The sequence below is a fragment of the Labrus bergylta genome, chromosome 2 (assembly GCF_963930695.1).
Source record: "Labrus bergylta chromosome 2, fLabBer1.1, whole genome shotgun sequence".
Classification (NCBI taxonomy): Eukaryota; Metazoa; Chordata; class Actinopteri; order Labriformes; family Labridae; genus Labrus; species Labrus bergylta.
In genome coordinates this window covers 12,801,277-12,826,648 of record NC_089196.1, presented here as the reverse complement: position 1 = coordinate 12,826,648, position 25,372 = coordinate 12,801,277, and the positions used below count along the sequence as shown (strand labels likewise).

General features: G+C 40.3%; 4 protein-coding genes across 6 annotated transcripts; 1 reads left to right on the top strand and 3 right to left on the bottom strand.

Moving 5' to 3' along the window:
• The first annotated feature begins 838 nt into the window (after positions 1-838).
• On the top strand, positions 839-2,875 carry LOC110001745 (piggyBac transposable element-derived protein 4). Its single transcript, XM_020657254.2, has one exon. The coding sequence runs from the start codon at positions 839-841 to the stop codon at positions 2,873-2,875; it is 2,037 nt and encodes a 678-aa protein (XP_020512910.2).
• Positions 2,876-5,211: 2,336 nt separating this feature from the next.
• LOC136183110 (arrestin domain-containing protein 3-like) lies at positions 5,212-9,412 on the bottom strand. Of its 2 annotated transcripts, XM_065965155.1 has the most exons (7): positions 8,635-9,412; positions 8,322-8,496; positions 8,162-8,222; positions 7,877-8,048; positions 7,602-7,689; positions 7,254-7,510; positions 5,212-6,690 (listed from the first exon to the last, which is right to left on the bottom strand). In XM_065965155.1, the coding sequence occupies exons 2-7, from the start codon at positions 8,482-8,484 to the stop codon at positions 6,562-6,564; spliced, it is 870 nt and encodes a 289-aa protein (XP_065821227.1). In that variant the 5' UTR covers positions 8,485-8,496; positions 8,635-9,412; the 3' UTR covers positions 5,212-6,561. The 2 variants fall into 2 exon arrangements, with proteins under 2 accessions (XP_065821227.1, XP_065821224.1); XM_065965152.1 differs by having other exon boundaries at positions 8,322-9,412.
• Positions 9,413-9,644: 232 nt separating this feature from the next.
• LOC110001484 (arrestin domain-containing protein 3-like) lies at positions 9,645-14,851 on the bottom strand. 2 transcript variants are annotated; one of them, XM_065965149.1, is made up of 6 exons: positions 13,146-14,851; positions 12,959-13,019; positions 12,701-12,848; positions 12,496-12,592; positions 10,860-11,116; positions 9,645-10,146 (listed from the first exon to the last, which is right to left on the bottom strand). In XM_065965149.1, exons 1-6 carry the CDS (start codon positions 13,402-13,404, stop codon positions 10,000-10,002), a joined length of 969 nt encoding a protein of 322 aa, XP_065821221.1. In that variant the 5' UTR covers positions 13,405-14,851; the 3' UTR covers positions 9,645-9,999. The 2 variants fall into 2 exon arrangements, with proteins under 2 accessions (XP_065821221.1, XP_020512638.2); XM_020656982.3 differs by having other exon boundaries at positions 9,645-10,174; positions 13,146-14,819.
• Positions 14,852-15,256: 405 nt separating this feature from the next.
• Positions 15,257-24,994, bottom strand: LOC110001541 (uncharacterized). The gene is made up of 14 exons (XM_065961998.1): positions 24,703-24,994; positions 24,180-24,240; positions 23,848-23,998; positions 23,639-23,735; positions 22,663-22,919; positions 22,315-22,569; positions 21,092-21,138; positions 20,249-20,517; positions 19,599-19,643; positions 19,413-19,473; positions 19,105-19,255; positions 17,813-17,909; positions 17,463-17,719; positions 15,257-16,223 (listed from the first exon to the last, which is right to left on the bottom strand). Exons 1-14 carry the CDS (start codon positions 24,953-24,955, stop codon positions 15,960-15,962), a joined length of 2,265 nt encoding a protein of 754 aa, XP_065818070.1. The 5' UTR covers positions 24,956-24,994; the 3' UTR covers positions 15,257-15,959.
• Between the last annotated feature and the right edge of the window lie 378 nt (positions 24,995-25,372).

The window sequence follows — 25,372 nt, the reverse complement described above, 5'->3', positions numbered from 1 at the left end:
ACTTCTGTGATAAAAAAAAAAGAAGAGTATCAGCCCACATTCAGAAAATAGAGGGAGGTCCCTACTTCCACAATAGCCTATAGGGCTTCAGAATCATGTAAGAACCTGTCAGAGGGAAGAAGCATGTTTATGAATGAACAAGCCCGAGTTCAGTGTGAAGTCTGTTTAGCAAAAGGGGGAAATAAGTCCTGTGATGTGGAGGAATATGTCATTGCTTTTTTAATCATGCTGCGTGCCTTTTGCGCATTTGTTTATGACGAATGCATAAATAAAACTTTTAATTAACTTAAATTACATCTTGGGGTAGGCTACAGAGGATTGTTTAGGCTACAGTTTTGCAGCTGTGCACAGTGGAAAGCCTATTCAAAAGTTTTCACATCGGCATGTGTCAGTAAGACAAATGATTGACAGTGTATGGTTTTGATGTTTGGATTTTACGCAGTGGTTTCTGTATCTCCGCGGCCTCAGAGATGGGTATCCGGCTTATTGATAGTACTGAATGCCAGCGGGCATTAGAACAGCAAGCGGCCATCTGCCAGCCTAGCGAACTAGCAACCCCACCAGCTGCAGTCGCAAAACGCCCTACAAAGCAGGACATGCATGCAGCTTCTGACGTCTGCGGCCACACTGCGCTACAAAGCCCAGAAAACCCAGGAGCGGAAACAATGAGAATCAGGCTTATAGACGCCGCATAGGTCCGCGAGCAGCAAGTTTTTGGAGAGGAGGCAACCTTTAAGTGCACATCAGTTCATTTCGGATGACCAATTTGTGCGATTATTCCCCCACGTTGGAAAAATATACATAAAAGACTCATGCAGGGGCACTTTAATACCCCGACATGGCGACGGCAAGAAAAGGGAGAGAGCTTTTTACTATTTTGGAAACTAGCGCGGACACAGAAAGTACAACGGTGTGCGACAGTCAAGACGCTCCGCTTAATCTTTCAGCCGATGTGAAGTGGTTTGAAATTCCGTATAGAAAGCCAGACTCGGACGAGGAAGACGGAGTACGGGAAGAGGAGGAGGAGGAGGAGGACGGCGAGGGGGAGAATGGATTCACGGGCACAGCAGCAGCCGCGGCGGAGGCTGCAGACGCGGCCAGCTTCATCGCAGGAGGAGGCTGCAACATAATTCTGGTCACCGGGAGCAATGGGCTCAAGCACGACGAGGACGAGTACGCAGAGGACTGTTATTATTCTACCTCCACTAACTGCTCCGATAGCAACTCGAACGACTCGGATATAGATTTCTCCGATTTGGAGGAGGAGGAGCGCAGGAGTTTTTTCAGTTTCGAAGACGATTTGGACGAGGACTGCACTTCTCCGGACTTCTGGGGCGAACCTGACCAGGTAATCTCGATCGAGCCTTTCTCTGCTGTCAGCGGCCCTCAGCACTCGCTGGGGGACGATGCTGACACCCGTGACTATTTCCGGATACTCTTCCCAGATTCTCTTTTTGAACACATGGTGGAACAAACAAACAAATACGCCCTCTATCGGCAGAGGAGGAGTGGGAAATCAGACCCCCACTGGCATCCCACTGATGTGAGGGAGATGAGAGCTTATGTTGGTCTGAACATTCTTATGGGCATCAATCAGCTTCCAGACATTGGAATGTACTGGGCGAGTGACATTTTCATAGGAAACGCAGGCTTTAAAAAAACTATGACAGCCAGGCGCTTTGAGAAACTCACTCAGTACCTTCAGCTGTGTGACCGTGAGTCTGAGCCTGTGAGAGGTGAGCGAGGGTACGACGCCCTCTTCAAAGTCAGGCCTCTCCTTGATGTGGTGGAGAGCACCATGTGGGATGCATACACACCCAATCGCTGTTTGACCATAGACAAGTGTGCCATTGTGATGAATGGACGCTTTTCCCCTACCCAGTACATGCCATCTAAGCCCCTCAGGAAGGGGCTCACAGTGTGGATGATGTGTGACTCCCGCTCTGGTTACTGCCACAGGGCCAAGATCTACATAGGAAAGCCCGGTGATGATGAGGAGGCAGCCACACTGGGCTACAGGGTGGTGGCCTCCCTGGTGCGTGGTCTAGAGGGTCAGTTCCACCACATCTTCATGGACAGCTTCTTCAACTCAGTGCCCCTCCTGCAGCGGCTGCTGAGGGAGGGACTCTACGCCTGCGGGCCCACCCATCCAGGGAGAAAAGGTTACCCAGAGGTCCTTCACCCTCGTAATGTCGGAAAGCTTTCCCAGGGTGAGTTCTACCAGTGCCAGCGTGGAAATGTGGTAGCTACTGTGACTAGGGATGTCAAGGTGGTTAGCTGCCTCTCTACCAACTCTGCCCCAGGGATTGTAGGTATCAGTCCAAGCCGGCAGCAGCGTGAGTCAGAAGGAGAGGGTGAGAGCGACAGCATGGAAGGCTCAGGTCTGTCTTTTGGCGTACCTCGACCTTTGCCCTTGCTGTTGTACCAGGAGAATATGAGGGGCGTCGACCTGTGTGACCAGCTGAGGGATTGCTACCAGGTTGGCAGGCCATGTAAGAAGTGGTGGCGCTACTTTCTGTGGTTCTATGTTAATCTGTGCATCGTGAATGCCTACATCATCCTGAGGGAGAGCAGAGGGGGAACGCCGCCAGCAGGCTTCAATGGCAAGCAGTTCACGCAGCGTCACTTCCGGGTGCGTCTGGCGCAGCAGCTGATTGGAGACTACCAGGGGGCAAGAGGCATGGAGCGGGCAGCACGCAAGAGACACGCAGACTCACCCATAGAGTACGGACACCGCCTGGAGCGCATGTCAGAGCGCTCCCGCCGCTGCAGAAACTGCACCAACAAGGGACTGCGACATGAGAGTGTCTTCGGCTGCAAGATATGCAACGTCCACCTATGCAGAGGAGGATGCTTCTCTGAGTTTCATAAATAATAACAAGCTGATGTTTTTTTTGTTTTTATATCCTTTGTGTAATCGAACAACTTGTGTCAAGGGATTTTTTTAAAATTATAACTATTTGTAATTCCAAAGGTTACCACTACAAGTGCACAACATAGTCACACACTTTACATAGAGATAGTTTTAGGATAGAATTTTAACTGCACGTATAAAAGAGAAAATAAACAAAGAAAATGTAGATTATTTGAAATTAGTGTAGAATGTTTTGGCAACTTGCCTTCTGTAAAACTGACAGAATTGCCTTGTGTCACTTTTTATATGTTTAAAATTATAAGAACGTTTTATATGAAAAAGAAGAATCAAACTTTTCTGCACTTAAAGTAGATGAGAATTGTTTACTATGGGAAGTTTATCTTTCTCCTTTTACAAAATAAAAACTTCCGTTTGATGTACTTAACCAATTTTCTTGTTGTTATGTGGTATGAAAGCATGAACAACATGTAGTTCACATTAAAGGGGAAAACAATGCTAATGAATCTGGAACAAGGAATGAATTTGATGTGAAATAGGCTCAGCTTTGGGATACTCCTGTTCTTTCAGGCACAGAGAGAAATCTGTGCTTCTCTAGGCCTTCAAGGGGACACAGCTTGGAGTAATTAGAGAGCAGAAAAAGCCCCTCAGTACTCTGCAGCCAGCGGACCTATGATGCCATCTTTTTCTCCAACCGCACCACAGACCCACAGCCATCTGTGGCTCTATTACACTCAGTCCAAACCCAAAAAGTGGTGCTTGTTACTGACATGATTGAAGAACAGAAGAAAGATGGCACAAATGCCATTTTGAGGGTAATCTTTATCCATTATTGGTAAAAGGTTGGCACATTAATTTGAACTGAGTCCGTACACTATAATTTAACTCAAAAGAGCAGAGGACATTTTAATTTAGACAGTGACTAGTTTAAGCACTATGTGTATTAAGGCTTTTGTGTTCACACTGTTACCAGAGCAGCGAGCTAGCGTCTGTAAGGCAGAGATAGGCTGCTTCACGAGGTCAGACTACTCGTCTCCTGCATCGCCTCCTGAGGTCTCCGTCCTTCCCCTCTCTCCCTCCTCCTTCAGCAGGCTGTCTATCTCTTTCTCCCTTCTCAGGCTTTGCTATGCCATCCTACCGCATCCTACACATTCTTACACACACACACACACACACACACACACACACACACACACACACACACACACACACACACACAGAACACGGAGACACACAAATTACAAACACACAACCTCCCTTCCCCTCCACTCGACACTCCCGCTCTCCCTCAGCCGTTCCCCAGCTTGGAGAGGGTTAGTCAACTGGACGGCCGTCCCGCTGATCTGCGGGAGCCCCTTTGGGGAGTTACCATGGCAACCATGGCTGATGAAGACAGGGAGTCGCCAGCAGGCCCGCATGGTTGTCATGGTACTACTCACTCTGGTTATGGAGGTGGGAGGTGCCAGAGGCCGCACCTCCCTACCCCGTCTCCAAAACTAGGCAAGTGTGCGTGTGTGTGTGCGTGTGTGTGCGTGTGTGTGTGTAGGGAGAGAGCTGGCTGGTTGACAGCTTGCACACAGTACATGAAGCCAGACTGGTTACCAGGCAGGCTTTGCTTCAGCACAGCCAAGACGACGCCTGCTGCCAAAAAAATGAAGAGTATGACATGTAACTGCTGCTGTAGAGACGTCGTCGTGCAGGTGTAGGATTCAGGGATTACAGGAATCTGTCACACTCTCTTCTGCGTCACTACTACACATCACACTGAAAGTTTCTCTTTTCATTAAGTGACTAACATGAACCACACAGCCACACTGCAGCTTGTAGATATCTCTATGCAGGTGTAGGAGGCAGAATGAGCTAATTCTGCACCATGATCTCTGACACATGAAAACACACGGCACATTTCTATCCTGATCTTCTAAATCACACTAAACATAGTTATGTCCCAGCTGTCAGTCTCCCTTTAACCACATAGTCATTGTACTATCAAAAGGATTTCAGTAACTGATATATTAGAAGCTGTTTCCAAGCATATTGTTTGTATTACACTTCATGTGCTTCTACTCAAATATGAATATGTTTTCTAACAGGCTCAAGTGACACATGATGACAAGTCAATTGTAACCACGAGTTTAATTTTTCATTTCCCACATGATCTGTGCAGCAGAACAAGATAATCTAAAGTCTTATTTTGTTAGTTAGTTTGCATCAGATCGAACTCTCTCTCTCTCTCTCTCTCTCTCTCTTCCCCTCTCTCTCCCTCTCTCTCTCTTTCTCTCTCTCTCTCTCTCGCTCTCTCTCTCTCTCTCTCTTCCCCTCTCTCTCCCTCCCTCTCTCTCTCTCTCTCTCTCTCTCTCTCTCCTGGTAGTTGGGTGTGCTCTCTGTGGTGTCACAATAGCCAGATCTAATGTTTCCAGGATGGATCCCAACCATAAAATGCTCTGCTCTCAACATGTTCCCCTCCTGGGCAGAGACAAATCACTGACTCTCTGTCAGGAACATGGGCCTGGTTTCACTTAAGAACCACTGATTGGGCAACATATGGACTGTTAAAATCATGAATGTGCCTTTGTTCAATACTTCCCTCTGTTACAAAATTAGTCTGTGGACAAGGATGAGCGTGAGAATTGCAAAACATTGAACTCTCAGCTCATACTGATTCATTTCTTACTCTCTAGGATGTTTGAACACATTTCCAGCAGTCATGATTAGGAGGAGGAAATGATGAATGACTTCTTAAATGTACTAATCTTTAAGACAAAACTTATTCAGCCAAAGATCAAAATTGAGCTTTACATTCTGTCAAGTATGGGTGTTAATTTACATACACTGTATAACTATTTGTTTATTGAACAACAAGTTACAAGTTACTTTTTAGGAAACAAAAATGTAAATGAAAACCATCCACTAAACTTGATAGTGTATGTATGCATGATTAAAGACAAAACCAAACATTTTGACTTATGATAACTTACAGGAAAACAGTCATGTTTAAAGCCTTGGAATTTTGTTAGAGGAATATGAAAGTTGGAGAAATTGTACAGATTATATTGTATATGTTCATAACTCTATACCCATACTATCCTCAGAGGAAAATGTGGTCCCTGTAACACTACAATTCTACAATTCTACAATTCTGCAATTCACTTAGCAGACGCTTTTATCCAAAGCAACATACATCAGAGAGTAAGTACAACACAAGCAAGGATCTAGAAAAAAGGGAACAATTTCAGTAAGAGCAAACCATCAGTTTTGACACACAGAGGCAAAGCACAACATTGCAGTTCTTGAGAGCTCTAATCAATATAGAAACCATCTTATAAGTCATCGTTACACTGTTTGAAGATTAAATGCTTCATGAGAAGTTGTGGGGGAGCCCGCAACAGTGAAACCGTAACTCTCCTGGTATCTTTAAAAAAAAAAAAAAAAAGATACCAGGAGATCAAATTGATCAATTGCTCCCTGTTTGCTCAGTAACACACACCTCCATCTAGTGGACAAAGAAATATAGTAGACAAAGCCTCTGCCCTTGAAAGCATCTGTAAGTAACATTCCCTCATGGTTTAAAAGAAACAACAATAACAGGAACACTTTATGGTTCTGTGTTGTTAAATGAGTCTTGCAACATCTCAGCAACATGCAAGCATCAGCACAATTACCTATATCTATTCATCTAATTCATCCTTTTAACCAGGGAGCTTTCTGAACCAGATGGATCTCTTTGGTTTCTGTTGATGTAGTCTTGGTAGACCCAGCAGAATGACCAGAGGAAGTTTAATCTCAGCAGCTTTTGCAATTGGAACATCGAGAGTGACCTGTAACCACAGAAACAAACACACACACACAACACACACACACACACACACACACACACACACACACACACACACACACACACACACACACACACACACACACACACACACACACACACACACACACACACACACACACACACACACACACACACACACACACCACTTAATTGAAACCTTCCATAAGTTTTGCAGCTTACTATCATTGCTTTTATCTGGCTCTCTGTCACTACACCATTTTCCAGAAAATTCAGACTAAAACCTTTCTTGAGCTTGTGGTACAACAGAACAGGTTGGGCTGTAATACAACACCTTTCCTACATATAGCCTTACCTGTGTGCAGAGAAGCCACGAGGGCTGTCGCCTTGAACCCTTTATTCCCTTAAACACTCCTCCCCCTCATTCAGCCACTAGGTGGCATTATACTTATCTTGAATTCTCTTTTTTTTCCTGACTCAGTCTTACACAGTATTGTTTCTGTAGGAGGGTCATTGGTCAAAAATGATAAAAATTAAAACAATTATTTTATCATTATACTGCAAATAAGAAAAAGCTACAAATACCTTGAGTCTGTACTCGAGCCTCATCATGCTGCAGTTGAAGAAGGTCGGGTAGAGCTGAGGTGGTATACTGATTACTTTGGTCATAGTCCGATTGGTATGAGCTGGAACAGAGTCTCCTGTCCCAAACAGAGTTTCATTTGTGTGTACTATCTTCTGTGACCTAGCAGCAAAAGTCTGCTCCTCACACAGGTAGAATTTGGGAGTCACTGTGCGAGCTGATTGATTGAAGACTTCTACAGAGACCCCCAGTGCTTCACCTATTTATAAATAGGAGGGGGAGAGGGGGGACAAAATTGTTGCTCTTCAAGCCATTGAGGGAGACAAAGACATTCTTAGTTAGTTGTTTACCTTGCTTAACTCCCATTTTTTCTGAAGTAACATTCATAGTAACTTTTTCGGAGCCATGAAATGAAATCCTGGTGGCATGTTGTTGTTCCTGATAAATAAGGACATAAACTGTCAAGACGCCAAACCTCTTAATTTCGGTCTGAGATGTTGTTATCTGCATTTGATGTTATACTGTTTGAAAGTGCTGGATACAATTTTTTTTTTTTTAACTTAGCAGGACACACAAATGGATACTAACACCAATCATGATTGAAGTATGAAGTAAAATCAGTTACCTTGAGTCCAATGATTATCATTTCTGATTTGGAGGCATAGGGGAACTCCGACTTGGTCAGGAAAGGAAACTGAGTCTTTGATTTGTGGACACTCCAGATCGACAGAGTTAGCTGTGCTCGCAAACTATATGTAATTTTGCCCCATTTCCCCTCATAGGACGAAGGTATATCTCTGCAAGGAAATTATCAAAATGAAAAAGGGATGTTATTTCTATTTTACCAGCTAGTAAGAAAGTGATTAGGGTAATTCAATGTGTCATATAGGTTAGATTAGCACACACACACATGTTTGGAATCTCAAAGGCGAAAGGAAACACATTTCTCCCGGGGCTGATGATTTCGGAACCTTGAAATAAAAATAATAAAACAATTAAATGCACAGTCTTCAATTTGTCATTACACTCTTCATATTGATATTTTTCTTTCCACAAGAGGCAATACCAACCATCTCCTTTGTTTTTATCCTGCAGAATAATATGTTCAAAGTAAAAGTAGATCTTCTTGTCACTGTGCGTCTCTTTGTTTTGTCCTTTTTGTTCAGACCATATCACCTTAGCTTTTCCTTTGGTTTTGACCACAAAGCACTGCACTTTGGTTTCCTTGCTCATCACCACTGTCACCTTTCCAGAGAGGGTGTCCCCAGGAGAAAAAGTACCGCGTTCATTCACCTTGTTGTATTCCACTGAGAGATGCTTCACAGTCATGATAAGACAACATCAAATAAACTTCCAAAGGGATGTAAAAAAAAAATCCAATACTTAGAAGCAGGTCTGAGGTGATCCAACGAGGAATTGAAGTGGAGTCTTTCGTTAAAGAACAATGTTACTTCAAGGCTGGCACATGCACTGTTAGCTGCTGACTTCTCCAGAACCAGTATCTGTGTCACACATGGTCAGGTGATCACAAGCTGCAGGTGTCATTTTCACACAGGTAACTCTAGCCGGCAGTCTTCAAGGCTATATTAGGGCAAGTTTTGAGACCGACATCATGGATGCACTTTGACAAAAGATTGTAACAGTTGTACAGATATGTCAGAGTGCCTTGCTCAGGGACAGCTTGGCGGGGAACTTGCGCCTCTCCAGCAACCAGAACAATTTCCATACTTTGGTCCGGGACTTGAACCATAAATCCTCAGGTTCCCAACCCAAGTCCCTACGGACTGATGCAGCTTGTACATTCATTTACGAAGAAAACATTTCTGAAAATGTAAAGAACAAACCCTAAAATGACATCCTACTTATAAACTTTAGACATATCTAAAATTTGGACCCTTGTGAACCCATGTGGTGTTCATATTTGTGCAATACACTGTGAATTAAAAAAAAAAAACATTTGAATATTATTGAAATTATTAAAAACATGAGTTACTTTGGATGGTTCCTTCAATGATGATGATAGCAATCCAAACGTCAAGCTAGTTACCTCACAGTAGTTAGTATGTGAAGCCTTATTAGGCTAAATACAAGAAGAGGTGGCTTTCTAACTGTCTTTCTACTGTGTTATTGCTTGACAACAGCCTATAGCTACTTGGTTTATTCAACATTATCGTGACACAGTTTTAGTTCCTGCTAACAAAAGCTTACCCGCTAAATTTGGTAGCTTTTGGTTAGCTTTAAGTGAGAGCTTGGATTCACATGATTGGCTGAAAGGGGAAAATTAAGTTACAATGGCAAATCATTATTGCAAAGATTATTAGTTCATTTTTTCACAATTTATCGATTGGAAGATTTATTCCACAATTACATAATTTTGAAGACTTTGGTATATATTCAAAGTTAGAATTAAGTCTTTATGTACAATGAGGAAAGGAATTTATGTTATACAAGATACATTCATGCATTTTTAATATATAGCCTACAATACATACACAGTGGATTGACTCCTCTAGTTCAGTGAGAATTGGCTTCAAGTGCAACACGGATTGAAAATGGGGCGTCACTAATTTTAAATATCAAAGTTTGAAAAAAGATTTTAGGGAGTAGCACTTGATACGTGCACAACTTTGTGTTCCAGGGAAAATCAGAGTTGTATTTAAAATGTATTCTCATATCTGCCATAATCATTCAAGGAGGGGTATGCTGCTGCTGCACCATATGGAGGTGGGAGATCCATAGGGTTGGGTGCTACTTGTTGCGGTGGTGGCATTCCCCAGGGTGCTGGGTTTGGGTTCCCGAAGGTCTGAAATCCAAAGCCAGCAGAAGGAGGCGGTTGTTTAACAGCAGGACCCTCGGAAACAGGGAGGACGACAATGGGGAGTTTGATCTCTGGATCTGTAACACATTTGATGTCTAGATAAACCTGTGAAAAAACAATATCTTTTTTACTTTTGGATTTTACATTTATTTTTATATCACAAGAATATGATGCAGTATTATGTAGTTCTTCTACAGTATTACTGACATCCTGTAAGCATCACCTGCCTGTTTGGACACCATTAACAATGAGGGAGTGATAGGTTAAAAATCTCCAGATAAATGTTGGCAGTTAACATTGGAATGATTTTGTATCAGTCTATTTGAAGCCACTAGTCTTACTAGATTGTGATTCCGTTGTTTTCCACTAGTGGTCGCCAGTAACTGTCAATTTTCCTGCGCTTGAGGTTAAACTAGATTAGAGTCCATTAGTGTTTATAAAATAGTCCTTGTCTTAGTCATTACCTTAATACTTAATAATACAATATTTTTTTTATTTTAGTTGCCTTTGATTGATTGATTGATTGATTAATTGGTTGATTGATTGATTGATTGATTGATCAACTTTATTGTCATCATCTAAAATTTGTCTTCCATCACAGCAGCTCTGATCCTTCTCCATTATTTTAATATAATGGTAAAGCAGAACTGCTGAGCTTTCCTACAAGAGATTTGTTTATTATATTATAACTAAAAGTACAGACATTTTAGACGATGAAAAACAATTACACTGAAAAGGCCTACAGTAGCTACAGAAATCAACAAGCTTGAGAAATGAAATGTAGGATTACCTTCAGCCTGTACTCCAGCTTGATGATGGCACAGTTCAGGATGGAAGGAGGTAGTTCTCTGGGGATGCTGATCACCTTGGTCACGGTCTCTTTGTCAGAGGATGCAATATCCTTGATCTTGTCCTTAAGGATTGTATTTGTGTGAACTCTCCTGCGACCCTGTGCAAGGAAACTCCTTTTCTCGTACAGCACAAACTTGGGCTTCACTGAACGACTCGAGCGGTTGCTGACTTCAAGTGTGACCTGCATAGCCTCACCTAAAATTGAGAAACAAAAGCCAATCTTCAAACCCAGACAGAAGTTGAAAGCGAGAAGTATACTCCTCCTCTTTAACTCTTGTTCTTCTCACTCTTCCCTCTCAATGGGCTTTTAACTCTAACCCTTCTTTGTGCAGTAGCTCAGTCTGTAGGGACCTGAATTGGGAACCAGGGGGACACTGGCCGATAGCTGGAGAGGTGCCAGCTTACTTCATAAGCACTTTGAGCAAGGCACCCTCAACCCTCAATGCTCGGGCACTCTTTCATGTGCAGCCCCTCACGCTGACATCGCTCCATTAGTGCATGTCCATGGATTCTGTTTGTGCATGTGTGCTGTTACGGACCGTTCTTTGGGTTTTCATTTCTTTATTTCTGCCGTTTATAAAAGAGCTGGTTGTAGACAGGAGGTGTGTTATCAAGTTTTGTTGTTTGGGTGGAAACTACAAATGTCTTTACCAACTCTCTCCAAAAGCTTCTTGAACCCCACCAGGATTCTTGAGACTGCCACACCTGCTGCAACGGACCACAGTGCTAAAGCAGCTGCACCCTTTTTTTTTTTTGATGATCCTGCTTGACCCTTTAGCAGTGCTTCACATAGTGAACAACCAGATTCTCCTCTTCCCTCTTATTTGTAAGTCTCAGGCTCTGTTCTCCTCACACACTTTGCACTACATCTCACCTTAAGGGCAGCACCTAGGGGATAAAAAAAAAACATGTGTCTGAAAAGTATGACTTCTCTCAGTGGACATCTGCTTATCCACAACAAGAAGAATCTACTCTTGGTTCCAGGGTGGGTATCTCCTGTCAGATACCTCTGCATTACTGTTGAGGGTTTATGGTTCTAATCCTGGCTCTTGTCATCAACTCCATCCATGTGTGTCTGCATCTGCCGTCAGACCTGCGGCTCATCCACAATAAGATTTCCCACTTTTCTCTCCCACACCTCACAGCTAGTTTACACCCTGCTCTGACTACCACCAGCTCTTAATCAAAGATTAAGATTAAGATTCAGATTTTCTTTTATTGATCCCTGCAAGGGGAAATTCTGTTTTTACACTCTGTAAGTCATGCAACACAAACATATGCTGAAATATACACATGCACAAACAGGATCCTATAGACATGCACTAATGGAGATGTCAGAGTGACGGAGACGCCCCCGGCAGGCGCTCCTGAGCTGGTGGTGGGTTTGGTGCCTTGCTCAAGGGCACCTCGGCAGTGCTCAGGAAGCGATCTGGCACCTCTCCAGCTACCAAAATAACAACGATTATCCATGCCTTTACTGTGTAAAACCAGATATACCTGTTTCCTTGTTAAACAGGGAGAGACCATGTTTCATAAGCATTCTGCAGAATTACCTTTTCAGATTAGATTATTACCTTGAATGTATCCCATCTGCTTGGTGTGAACATCCAATGAAACATTTCCAGAGCCAAACACTTTCACAGATTTATCCTTGCGACCATACTGAGGGTCCTAAAAGATCAGAAATCATCAAGTGAAAGCAGTTTGCTGTTTCTCTCTTCTGCTTGAACAACACTGAGTGATACATGTTTGCCATTTAAAAAAAGATTGATGTCTTACCATAAGTCCTGGGGTGTCCATGTCTGCTTTGGATATGAATGTAAAGTGTTGTTTAGCCCTCTTAGTCAGCTTCATGGACTGTTTCAACTCTGCCTTTAACTTGTGAACAATTCTTCCTATGGAGCCTGTGAATGTTGATGGGATCTTTCTGTGAAGTAAAATAGTAATGTATAATGTATATAATAGCAATGTTCAACTAAAGTAAAAAAAAAAAAAAAAAAAAAACTCTTAAATAAAGATAAAGTAAGAATTTGGCACCTATCAGGAATTGTGAAGGAAAAAGGAAACACATGTCTTCCTTTTCCGATGACTTCAGTGCCTAGAGGAAAATTTAAAAATAAAGCATCATTCTTTAAACCATTAACTTAAAATGGCCAACAATAGAAAAATCTGAATTAGCTACAGTCTTTCAGATACCAATGATCATAATAATTTCATACGTTACCATCTTGTCTTCCTTCTCTCAAGATATGATGTTGGACTTCATAATATTTCTCACTAGACCTGTACACATGATGGTGATATTGCCCGTAATGTTCACTCCAGCACACCCGAGCTTTTCCTTTGGCAATGAAAATAAGTGCCTGGATTTTGGTTTCCTTGGAAACCGCCACGATGATTCTTCCATTTATGGTATCTCCATTTGTAAACATGTTCCTGCTGTTGACCGCATCATATTCTATCGAGAATTCTTTTATGGTCATTATTAACACAGAAGAAACTTTAAATCCCCTGTAACACCCGAAGCAAACTCGAACTTTGTGAACTCTAAACAGCTTCCTCCTCTGCTTTTATCCGATCACGAGCACACAATTCTTGTTGAACTGGTTTTTCCAACTTGTTTGCACATAGATAAAGCAACATAAATGCCAAGTGACAATGAGTGGGAAAAGCCTTGAGCCTCGCAAAGTTTGTTACAGTATTCTAAAAAAGGGTAAACAACATATCAAAGTGTAACTGTAGGATCACAATCAAAGCGGAAGTATTGGTCATTTGCTCTCTGTACTAAAACCTGAGTGGGTGGAGGAAAGTATTCTGTTTAGTTAGGCTGGGGTTATGACTGTCACATGCTATGCTATCTAAATGTGTCATGTAAAAACAATTCCAATAATGTCAAAGCAACTTCCATTAACTACGTTTTCCATGTGCTGATTGACATTATGGGAAAAAGAAGAAATAGTAATAGGAAAAGTCTACGTGATTAACCATCAGATCCATCATATGTTAGCAAAATCCATTGCATAAAGGACAGCATGTGAACCTAGCCTTTGTATATATTTATATTAATTACATGTGCTGATTGGTATTTTAGAACAAATCTAAGGGTATAGTAAACACCCAGACTTCTGAAGAAAACTTATCATGCTGTAAGTGACTAAAGGGATCCAGTTTTTTAAGATTCATGACATGCTTAGTTCAAACAAAATACATAAACAAAAAGAAAAAGAAAAAACAGAAGCCATCTTTACCTATAATTGTGTAACAGTGGTGAACTGGTGACAAATTATGAATGGAAAATGTGACAAATACCACCTATTATGAGCAACCAGATGTTTCAGCATCTCTTTGAAATGTCTTTCAGAGGACCTCCAGTTAACCTGGAAAACCTGGCTTCTTTACAAGTGTCCAACATTTTCTACCCTTAAAGCTACATTATTACAGTTTACAACATTATTTCATTCAAATTTTAGTTTAAATTAAATATTTTGATCAAAGCCTATAACTTAAAATATGTTATTGTTGGAAATGTTCCTTTTAAGATACGTGTATAAACTCTGCAGGCCTAATAGTCATACTCTCAACAACAAAAAACATTCAGTCTGAATCAAGCAAACCAGTTTGGTTGGTTTTCTTGTAACTAGCCAATCACAGCATGTCTGGTAGTGCTTTCACACTTACAGAAAACTCCTGAAAAACTCCTGATATTTGCAGGACCAGCTGTAAGTGTGAACGGAAAAAAAATTCCACTTGTACTTTACCCAGAGTTTATCCTTCCAGCCCCCTACTATTTCTTCAGCATAAAGTTTGAGGGGCCTGATGTGAAAACACAGCAGGATATTATATGGAAAATTCACCTCGAGCAAGTGTAAGGCCAAGGAGAGTGATGTTTATATCCAGAATTCTGAAAACTCTTTATCATCTTCTAACGCTTCTTTCTCTTTCCAAAATCATTTCTAAGGACTTCTGACCAGAGAATCTAATCAGCATCTTCATCAATTGTAATAGGCAAAGTATTTGTTGCACCCTACCCCCAATCACTGCCAAGCCAGCCACTGCTCACTTTTACATGTTCAAGCCAGCCGCTCCTGAATTTGAATTGTTCTCATTCTGATCTCTATGAAAAATGCTCAGCATTCCAGTGTGAGCAGGAAGTTTGAAAACATTTTCTTTTATACGTTCTTCACAGAAAATAAGCCATGGCCAATGCATCTAAAAGTTGAAAAAAATGATCACATATATTTACTCTTGGCAAACAGTGGGTCCCACAGAGCCAAACACCACATAAGAATTAATAAAGAGTGGAACAGAAGGAGCAAGCACTTGAAGACAAGGCAATTCAAACACATGATATACACACATTTATTGTAAGGCTACATTATAGAAATATACAGGACGGAAAAAAAAGAAGAAACACATGTACAAAGGAGTATACTCAAGAAAATATTCATGGTTATTTTTTTTAGCTTATAAAATAAGAGGATAAGTAATAATTTCAAGGTTAGACAGCTGAGCTTGTTTTTTGTACAATATGAAAGGAGTTTTTTGGGAGAACATTCAAGCACGAGAAGATGCAGGGTGTAGGTGTAATCCAACACTCACAAATCTGGGATAATTTAAAAATATATATTTAAGGATAAAAAGAATGACAGCGGCTGAAGTTAAGACTTCCTTACTTTCTGTCACTAGTATAATTCAGCTTGAAATATATAGGACACTACAATTCCCATAATGCAGCTGAGCAGCAGCTTTCATAAGACCTTTCCTGCCTTTTGAATGCCCTTATCTTGTCCATTGTACAACATTAAGTCTTAAATGAATCCTGAGATGACAATGATAACTTCAACACATTATTAAAATCAGACTATGGAACATATAAATCATTTTTACTGTTTTTCCTGGCAAAGTTGTAGTAATATGGTGCCTTTAAATAAAAAGGACAGGCATCATGGTGCAGTCCATTTACCTTGGGAACTGGGAATGAGTCACACCGGAGCTACTCACACATTAGAGGCACTATTTGTTTTGCAGCTTATGTTGGTCACTGATAGACGTTACCAAAATCTGTCAGAGGTGGGTACATTCCGTACGCTCCATAGGAGGGTGGAGGATCTGCAGACTGGTGTGCTGGTGGTTGTTGTGTTGGTATATTCCCCCATGCTGGTGGGTTTGGATTTGCAAATGGTTCAAATCCAAAGGCAGAAGCAAGAGGTGCTGGTGCAGCTGCAGGAACCGGAGAGGCTGGCAGGATGACAATGGGAAATTTGATATGTGGGTCTGAAGCATATTTGATGTCCAGGTAGACCTGCAGAAAACATTTTTGCTTGATTATACAACCATAATTTAAATATAGCCACAAACATGTTTTTTTACATTGCAAACTCTTCTGGTAAACACTTCCTGGTTGTGCAGTTGTCTAAAGAAACAGATTTAACTTCCAACCAACACTTTTATCACTCATGTTGCCGAGTGCTTGGTGGATGAATTTTGGGTATCTGTAAATAATATCCCACAGGGAATGGTCCAGACCCGCTGGCTTTAAGAGCATAAAAAGTTTGATTGATCAAAGGGTGAGCCAGCTTCTAAGAAATGCACTTACCTTTTGGTTTAATTTTTCTGATGACATTTGATGAATGATACATGATTAAAAATTGCTATTGCAATTGTAGATTGCTAGATTATCATCTTTGTGAAAGTGTTAAGGTTTTTGAAAAGTGTCTACAATAACAGTTAGTGGAAAACCTGCAGAGTTGTCTATAAAAGAACATTTTCTGGAAATGGTAATTAAGTCGATAAAAATCTGAATTTTGTCCCCAGAAAGTCTGAGGGAGCTGATGTGAGAACGCACCAGGATATTATCAGGATAATTCACTTTGAGCAATTGGGAAAGGGTGCTGACGTTTATTCCCTGGGCACACAACCACTACCATCTCTGTGCACGTAATTTAACTGCTGATTTACATTTTCTCTTTGTAACTATGTCCTTCTCTGCTCTTTTGTTGTTACTGTGATTCTGTGTTAATACACATAGCAATGACATTAAGGCAATTATTCTCTATAGCGTCTTATAGTGGCCTCTGTTGCTTTATCGGCCACCTGTCCGACAGAGATAGTCTCCCACTGCGAGGTGCATGTGTGAACAACCGGCTCAGGATCAGGAATATGTGAATTGGGAAAACGACTACATAAGACACAATGGAAAAAATCCACACACCTCTGTAGTAGCAACATATCACCAGGGGCCCGTTTCTGAAAGAAGGTTGAACAAACCCTCAGTCTAACCCTGAGCTCTGAGTTGATTTACTCTCAGATGGGAAACTCTGAGTTTCTGGTTCCAGATCAGCAGATTTGAATTTGTTAAATCAACTCTGAGCAGGTCCACTTGGTGTTCAGTGCGTGGACCACGATGATAAAAAGCCAACATGAATGGAATCCTGATTCTACGATTCACCTCCTCCTGGTTTAACCATCTCGAAATATAGCCTATCTTCATGCGGACTAAACCTTCTTTCAGAAACGGATCCCTGGTTACACTGATGCTTACCCTGAGTCTGTACTCTGCTTTGATGTTACTGCAGTTAAGGATGGATGGCTCGGCATCATGGGGGATGGCGATGACTTTTGATACCTTCACACTAGTAGAAGCAGGAATGGGCTCTCCGACTTCTTTCAGGAGGTCTTTAGTACTGACTCTTCTGCTACTGTTGGCAAAGAAGCTGTGCTTTCTGTACAAACAGTACTTGGGCTTGATCTCTCGAGATGAGTTGTTCTCAATGCAGGCCATAACTCGTATTCCCTCTCCTGTTAAGTCAAACACAAACATCTAAACAACCTTTTCGTAAGAGACTTGTCATAATTATGTTATAATGTCATTATAACCTTGGTGGTTCTTACCTTGGAAGAAACCCGTTTTCTCAAGATTCACATCCATAGCTACTGATCCTGATGTGAAAAATTTCATTTTCTTATCCTTTGCCTCATGCTGCGGTATCTGGAAGAAGATCAGAGATGTAAATGCTTTACAATTGTACAAAAACATATCAATATTTGAAAATAACTTAAACCTACAAGCTTTGGGAGTCTCAATTGTAAACGTCCAGTTTCTTTAGTGCGCTAAATGAGCCCATGTATACTTTTTATGTATCAGTGAGATATTGAAATCTCTACAAAGAACTTGAAACATGGTAAACATTTAAATTTCAGTTTGTGACTGAAGTGTTGTTGCACAGGCAATGGTGGGCTTTCTGGATGCTGATAATCAGTCAAATAAATATTTTCTGGGACTAACTTCAGGTTATGCGTATGCTCAATACCCTTCTGTGCAGGTTTTAAACACGGGTTAGACTTCAGTCATTGTGCAGCCTTCAACAGCTCAAGCAGATTGGTTCCCCTGTAAGAATAATCGGAATGCAGGGGTGGAGCAGCGATTTTAAAAGTGCAGATGTTCTGATGCTAGTATATTACCACCCTCTAGCAAATCAACACATTCTGATTCATTTAATGTCTAATAACTAATGTTAGCTGACACATCATACAACAAGACTAAGTTACAAAAGATTATAATTAGACACTAACTTTATGAACATCCATTGTTAGTAACCCAGTTAGCTCTAAAAACAAGATTCAAAACTGCTCTGTGATGCTTTTATTTTGCTTTTCTTATTGCCTTATGCCTCAGTCTCTTTATTTCCGGTCTTCATATAAAATGTTTTATAAAATTTTATAAAACTGCAAAGAGGACTTCCGCTACATCGTAAAGTTACGGGAGTAAATAAATACAGCTAAATAAATACAGCTAAAAGAACAACCAAGAGGAGAAAATGTTACACGTACGTTGTTTTGTGAGGTGGATTTATCTTAAAAACATCTGTTTGGGTGACTAACTCTCTTTCAGAAGGATGCTACATGTAGCATGTTTCCATTTGTTAGCTCTGAGCTCTGACTCAGTGATGAGTGACAGGAGGATTAAATGCAAATGTAACTTTACTGTGCTTCAACTGTAACCAAACAGCTATGATTGGCTTAATTGTCACTTAATAAATCTTACTTGACCAATAAGTTTTCATCAATGACTTCCACTGGTAAGAAGTGTGGGGGATGAAATTACGTTTCAGTGAAAGTGTGGGTGTCACAACACCCACGGGTGAGACGCGCCTGTCGGAATGAAATCATAAATCAGCACCTACCATTAAAACTGGGTCACTGCTCATATCTGCATTTGACACATGGTTGATGTTGGTTTTATCTTTCTGGTTAACCCTCATTGATCTGCTCAGTACAGCTTTCAGTGTGTATGTAATTTTCCCCACAGAACCTTTAAAGGAGGAGGGCATGCTCCTGAAGGACAAGAGCAGACATGACAATTCACTAGATATTTATTATGCATTGAAAATGAACAGAAAATGCTAAACCTTTGGCCGAGCTTTTAAAATATGCAAGTATCACATTTAGACATTTTGTTTGCTTGAATATTGCAGTATGTGACATCACTTACTGCAAAGGGACGTGGAAGGTGAACGGGTAAACATGGCATCCTGGGGCAACAACATTGCTGTCTGAAAAGCAACAAGGGACTGTCAAACTATTTAAAATGATTTCCTTATATCTGTTATTCATACCCCACACCACCCACACCACCACAAAAAGAGGGCTTCACCACGGACTGAGACAGAATACTTACACGTGTCTCCATTGTGTTGGGTGAGCAGAGTTTCACTGTCATCTCCTGAAGAAAAACCAGAACACCGATTGAGCAGATTTAGGGTGATTTATTTCTCAGCTTTAAATGATTACTCTTGAGATGTCAGAAAACAGAAAACCGGATTAACCATCGCAAATTCTGTAAAATGTAACGATAACACTCCAAAGATGGACAAAAACAGTAAAACCCTAGAAACCCTGCAATAACTTTAGTTCAATTTAATCTTTTTTATCTTATATCAATCATAACGTTCTAAAAAAAAAAAAAACTTCTATATTTCTTACATTGTGTCAATGAAAACTTCCGCTCATCTTATGCAATCGGCTATTTATTTACACTTTTTTATTTACTAAGAAAGTTACGTCACCTTGCCCGAGATTATTATTATTATTATCATGTCTGCTTTTGCATCTTATCTTAGACCAGTGAGAAAACATGTAGGATAAACAACGTGTCAACTTAAACAAAAAAAACAGGAGAAGGTCGAACTGGTTCGGCAAGTTTTCCTCTTTTTCCCTGTCGACCCTCTGCAAACACAGCCTGCTTCTAAAAGCGATCCAAAGACTTCGTAGAGGTCTTACTCTAGAGCGGAGCGCAGTCATTTACTGAAGGCTTATTTATCGACTTACCTTTGGCATTTTTGTCTCGAATAAAGTAATGTTTGATGCTGAAGTACTTGTCTTTGGAGTGGTACACAACAGTGACTTGACCGTGCCTCTCGGTCCACAACACTTCGGATTTCCCTTTGAACTGGACCATCAGGGACTCGATCTGGCAGTCTTTGGCCACCTCCAGCGTCACATGTCCAGACACACAGTCGCCACTGGTGAACGTATTGTTCTCGTTGATAGAATTATAGGTTACTTTGAGGCTCTTTACGGTGGTCGACATCGTGTGCCTAGTTCAGAAACTAAACGGGAAGAGAGGGAAATGTAACTGTAACCCGAACCGGACTAATAAAGCCACCCTATAGGCTACTTCCTTGATGGGTGTGTCCCAATCCTGAGAAGGAAATGTGTAGGGCCTATAAAACTCATATTCTCATGTTGGCCCTATTTAGAGTATTCTTTTAATCTCATTAACATTTTTTCATTTAGGCCTATTTAAACCACTCTCATTCATTTACTGTTGTTTTAAGTTGTTGTGGGGGTTTTTTTTCAAAGCAAAAATCACAAAGATTTCTCGTGTTATCGGGTCTCTGCTAATTGAAACTAATTATAAATGTCAAAAAAATTTTCATTCAAATTCAATTAACCTTTCTAACTCTTTTTATATTTTTACTTTATTTATTTCAATTAATTTCATTAGAATTATTTTTATTTGAACATATTTTCAGATGTAATAATTTCAGTGATTTTTTAATTTTCTATTTTAATGTTTCTTTTCTTTCCTCCTTCATGATGCTTTTGATGTCTTGTGTGAAGCACTTTGAATTGCCTTGTTGTTGAAATGTGCCATATAAATAAACTTGCCTTGCCTTGCCTTCGGCCACAAAAGCACCACTCATTGGGGTTTGTCTCTAACATGAAACATTTAATGTCTGTAAATGGAGAGATTACTGACATATGTATTTGTTATTTTAGACTGCATAACTCAAATACACGTTCAGTTCTGTAGGACTGATCATTACAAACTGTTAAAGTAGGCCTGCTGCCCTTAATCGGGGCTGTTTAAAAGCATGCTTGACCGTACAAGTTATAGGAGGGACATTTTGGTCATGGTTTGAACCTTTGTTTTTCTATTTGACAAATAAATGTCTAATGCTCTGCTCTGCAGGAACCCCAGTAATGTGTCATGCATACACTTGCAAAAAGATACACACACAAATTCATATTCATATTCATCTGGCATGCAACGCTGTGGCATGATTTAACCTGATCAAATTTATGCTTGCTGTGAAACTATTTCCAAGCATTGATTTTTCCTCTTATCGTGTGTGGGCTGCCTTTGAAATTCATGGTTTTATAGTAAACTTAAACCACAGTTGTTGTATGTAAATAAACACAAAATGAGTCATAAATCAAACACACATATTAATGTAAAAGACAAAATAACTAATTGTGATGGAGATGCACTTTGGTGGGAAATGGGGAAAAAACAAGGCACTGTTCTGGTATACAGCAAAACCATCTATTTAATTAGATAGTTCAGAGTTAAAATGCTAAACACAAAGACGAATAGGATGGAAAGGAAAGCTGACTTATAAACGCACAAAGCACTTTGTTGATTTTTACTCAGCTTGTTTTTAATTGTTAAATGTTAAAACTTGAATTGCTCAAAAGTGATATGTTTTTTAAACATTTGAGGGCGCTGCAGTTCAGCTTTAAAGTACTGCCACATGCCCAGACAAGCCCACACCCACATCAGCCCGATTCAAAACCACATTGTTCCTGACATATGTAAATAACTGACGTAAATGAGTTTTACTCATTGAACAACACCAACAACACAAGATCAAGTTAGGAAAGACAATTACTGAAATCATATCATCCCATTCTGCCTGAGAGATACCTAACTCCACATAGGAGTAATATTGTTGTTTATTTATTCTATATTTTATACAAGACAATCTTTACACTCCCATAGTTCTTTTCATTATTCTGGAAAACTAGGATTCATCAAAACTTGTGTGACTCTAGTGTTTGTTCTTAATACAGAGTCATTTTTCTAACTGAGATTTACCAAATACATTCTACGGCTTTTTATCAAAAACAGCCAAAGAGGGGTACATCTTATGTGTCCCATAGGGTGGGGGTGGAGCAGAAGGGCCTGTGGATGGTGGGATATGTAGGAAGTTGTTGCCTCCTTGCTGGTCGTAGTTTGCAAACACACCAAATCCATAGTCAGGGTAAGCAGGCTGCTGCTCCCTTTCAAGCCCCGGTAAAGCTGGTAGGATGAGTATGGGAAACTTGATCTGGGGGTCTACAGCATACTTGACATCCAGGTAGACCTGTGGTGGAGACATACATAATTACTATCATGCAGCCTAGTATGATCGTTATTCTAGCATGTACACAAATGTTTTGTAAAGAGAGATACACACCCTGAGCCTGTACTCTGCTTTGATGATTTGACAGTTAAGGATAGACACACCCGTGTCAGGCGGGATGGTGATGGTTCTGGTGACAGTCTGGCCGGCTGAAGGTGGGATGGGTTCACCCACCTCTCTTAGGATGACCTCAGTTTCAACTTTCCTCTTTTCACTTGCAAAGTAACTGTACTTCTTATACAAACAGTACTTGGGCTTGATTTCACGAGATGATCTGTTCTGGATGGAGGCCACAACCTTTATGCCTTCCCCTGAAAAACAGATTAGCACTTAATATACAAGAGTTATATCATCAATACAAATCATGATGCTCAGATCATGGAATTTTAAAGCTGTGCATAAAACTGTCACAGATGTTCATAAAAATTAAGTTAAAGCCACATTGTTATTTGAAATGACAGCACTTTAGTTTGTCAGAATGCTGTACATGAATTGTTTTACATGTAGGTTCTTTACACAACTCGTGCCTCTTTTTACTGTTGCTGTTTACATCTCTGGATTATATCCCAAATATGAAAACCGATTTTAAAGGTATATATATGTAAAATTGTAATGATGTAATAATGGCAGGAGTGGAAACGGATTACAACGTTTGTATATGGACTCAGTACTTCCAGTTATACCACAACTCAAGTATCATTTTGCTGATCACAGCCATCCAAGGTGCTTTTGAGGTGTATGAACTAAACTTTTTGGCGGGTGATAAAGTTTAAGTTATCACCCTCGTAAGTTATTTCTGAATCAGATTTATGACATAGATGTATGTGTTTTCAAGTTATTATCCCTTTAGCCTAGAAACAGATTTGGATTATCTGATTGCAGTTGCTCTTGCTACATGTCTAAATTGGTGCTGTCTTATCTATGGACATTATAAAAAGTCAGGAAGCAAAGGGACTTTGAGCTACACATGATGTGAGAATTGATCTTTTACTGCACTCCACTGTCAAGGTTAAACATGATTGAAATGTACCTTGGTGGAAGCCTGTCCTTGTGATATTTACATCCATCCCTACTGTTCCTGATGTAAAAAGCCTCATTTTCTTGTCAATGGCCTGGTGCTGAGGAGCCTGACAGAAAAAAGACAAATCAGTGAGAGACAGTGTGACTTGTCCTTACTGCAGCAGTGTCAAAGTCAAACAGCAAGCACACAGATGTGTGTGTGTGTTGTGAGGTGGGTACCATAACTAATGGATCACTGTTTAGGTTCCCATTGTTGATCAGGGTGAACTCAGCCTTGGCTTTGCTGTCCATTCTCATTGACCGGCTTAGAATTGCCTCCAGAGTGTAGCGGATCTTTCCATGGGAGCCTTTAAAGGATGATGGCAGGTCTCTTCAAGAAGGGAAAACATTTTTATGAATTTTTGACACCTCTTCAGTAGCAATATACGAAATCAGTCAAAGGTTGATACTCACAGAGGATAGAGAAGAACTACATATCATTACAACTGTATACATGATTAATCACAATAAAGTATAGTTGTGGATTAAATGTTTGATTTGTGAAAACTTACTGTGCCGGAATTTGAAAGGTGAATGGGTAGACATGACAGCCCTGGCCCACAATGTTGTTACCTGAAAGGCAATAAAATTACATAATTTAGCTTCCATTATTTTTAAAGAGAGGTTTATTATCAGTTCATTAATGAATGCCTCTGGGAAAGGTTAAAACTCTGCAAAATAATCAATATGACAAAAGTGGAAAATTGAAGGGCAAATTGTTTTTGTTAAAAACCTGTTTACTATTTGTTATACACAGTTAAAAGTAAAGAGCAAAAAAAAAAATATATGACATAATGTACAGTATATTTGATTAAATTACTATGGTTGGAAAATTGTAATAACTTTGCCACAGTCAAATCAGAAAATGACCTCCCCATGTTTCATGATGCAAAGCTACAGAGAGCTGAATATAAAATCTTGACAAATGATGTCACATAGTTAAAAAGGAGGGCAAACTATACAGATAGAAGATATGACCCTACTCTAACCCTAACCCTAGGATAGCTTAAAAATTAACTTAAGCAGAACACTTACCCTGGCTTGCCTCAATTACATTTTGCTTGATGCTGAAGTACTTCTCTTTCTTGTGATAGGTTTTGGACGCTTCGCCAGAAGATTTTTTCCATTTGACTTCTGCTTTTCCCTTCAGCTTTATACCAAGGGACTCTATTTTGCATTCTTTTTTCACTTCTAATGTTATATTTCCAGTGATGTAATCCCCACTAGTGAAAATGTTACTTTTGTTTATGGGATTATATCCCACTGAAATCTTAAAATCTCTCGACATAACAAACTCTGTGACCACCAAGCCAAGTGCTCGGTGAAATAGAAGGGACTGAGGTTTTATGTGTCAGGAGGTGTGTCACATGCTGCTGATAGTCACTCTGGCTTGGGTATTAACATAGCAATAAATCTTGCTCAAAGTGTAGAACTTGACTATCGGAAAGTGAACAAAAAATATTGTTTCTAGGAACATCAAATGCTTATGAGAAAGAAAAATGATGTCTATTTAATGTAAGAGTCACCTTGATTAATTGGTGAGGCAGTTATAAAAAATAATTAAATGTATGCTCAGTCAAGCATTGTTTGCTACCACAGGTAACAGCTTGTGTGGGCGTGTCCAACAGGTCCTGTTTGTGCATGTGTGTAATTCAGGCCTATGTGTGTGAGAAGCATGTCCCTATAAATAACAGAGTGTAAACTA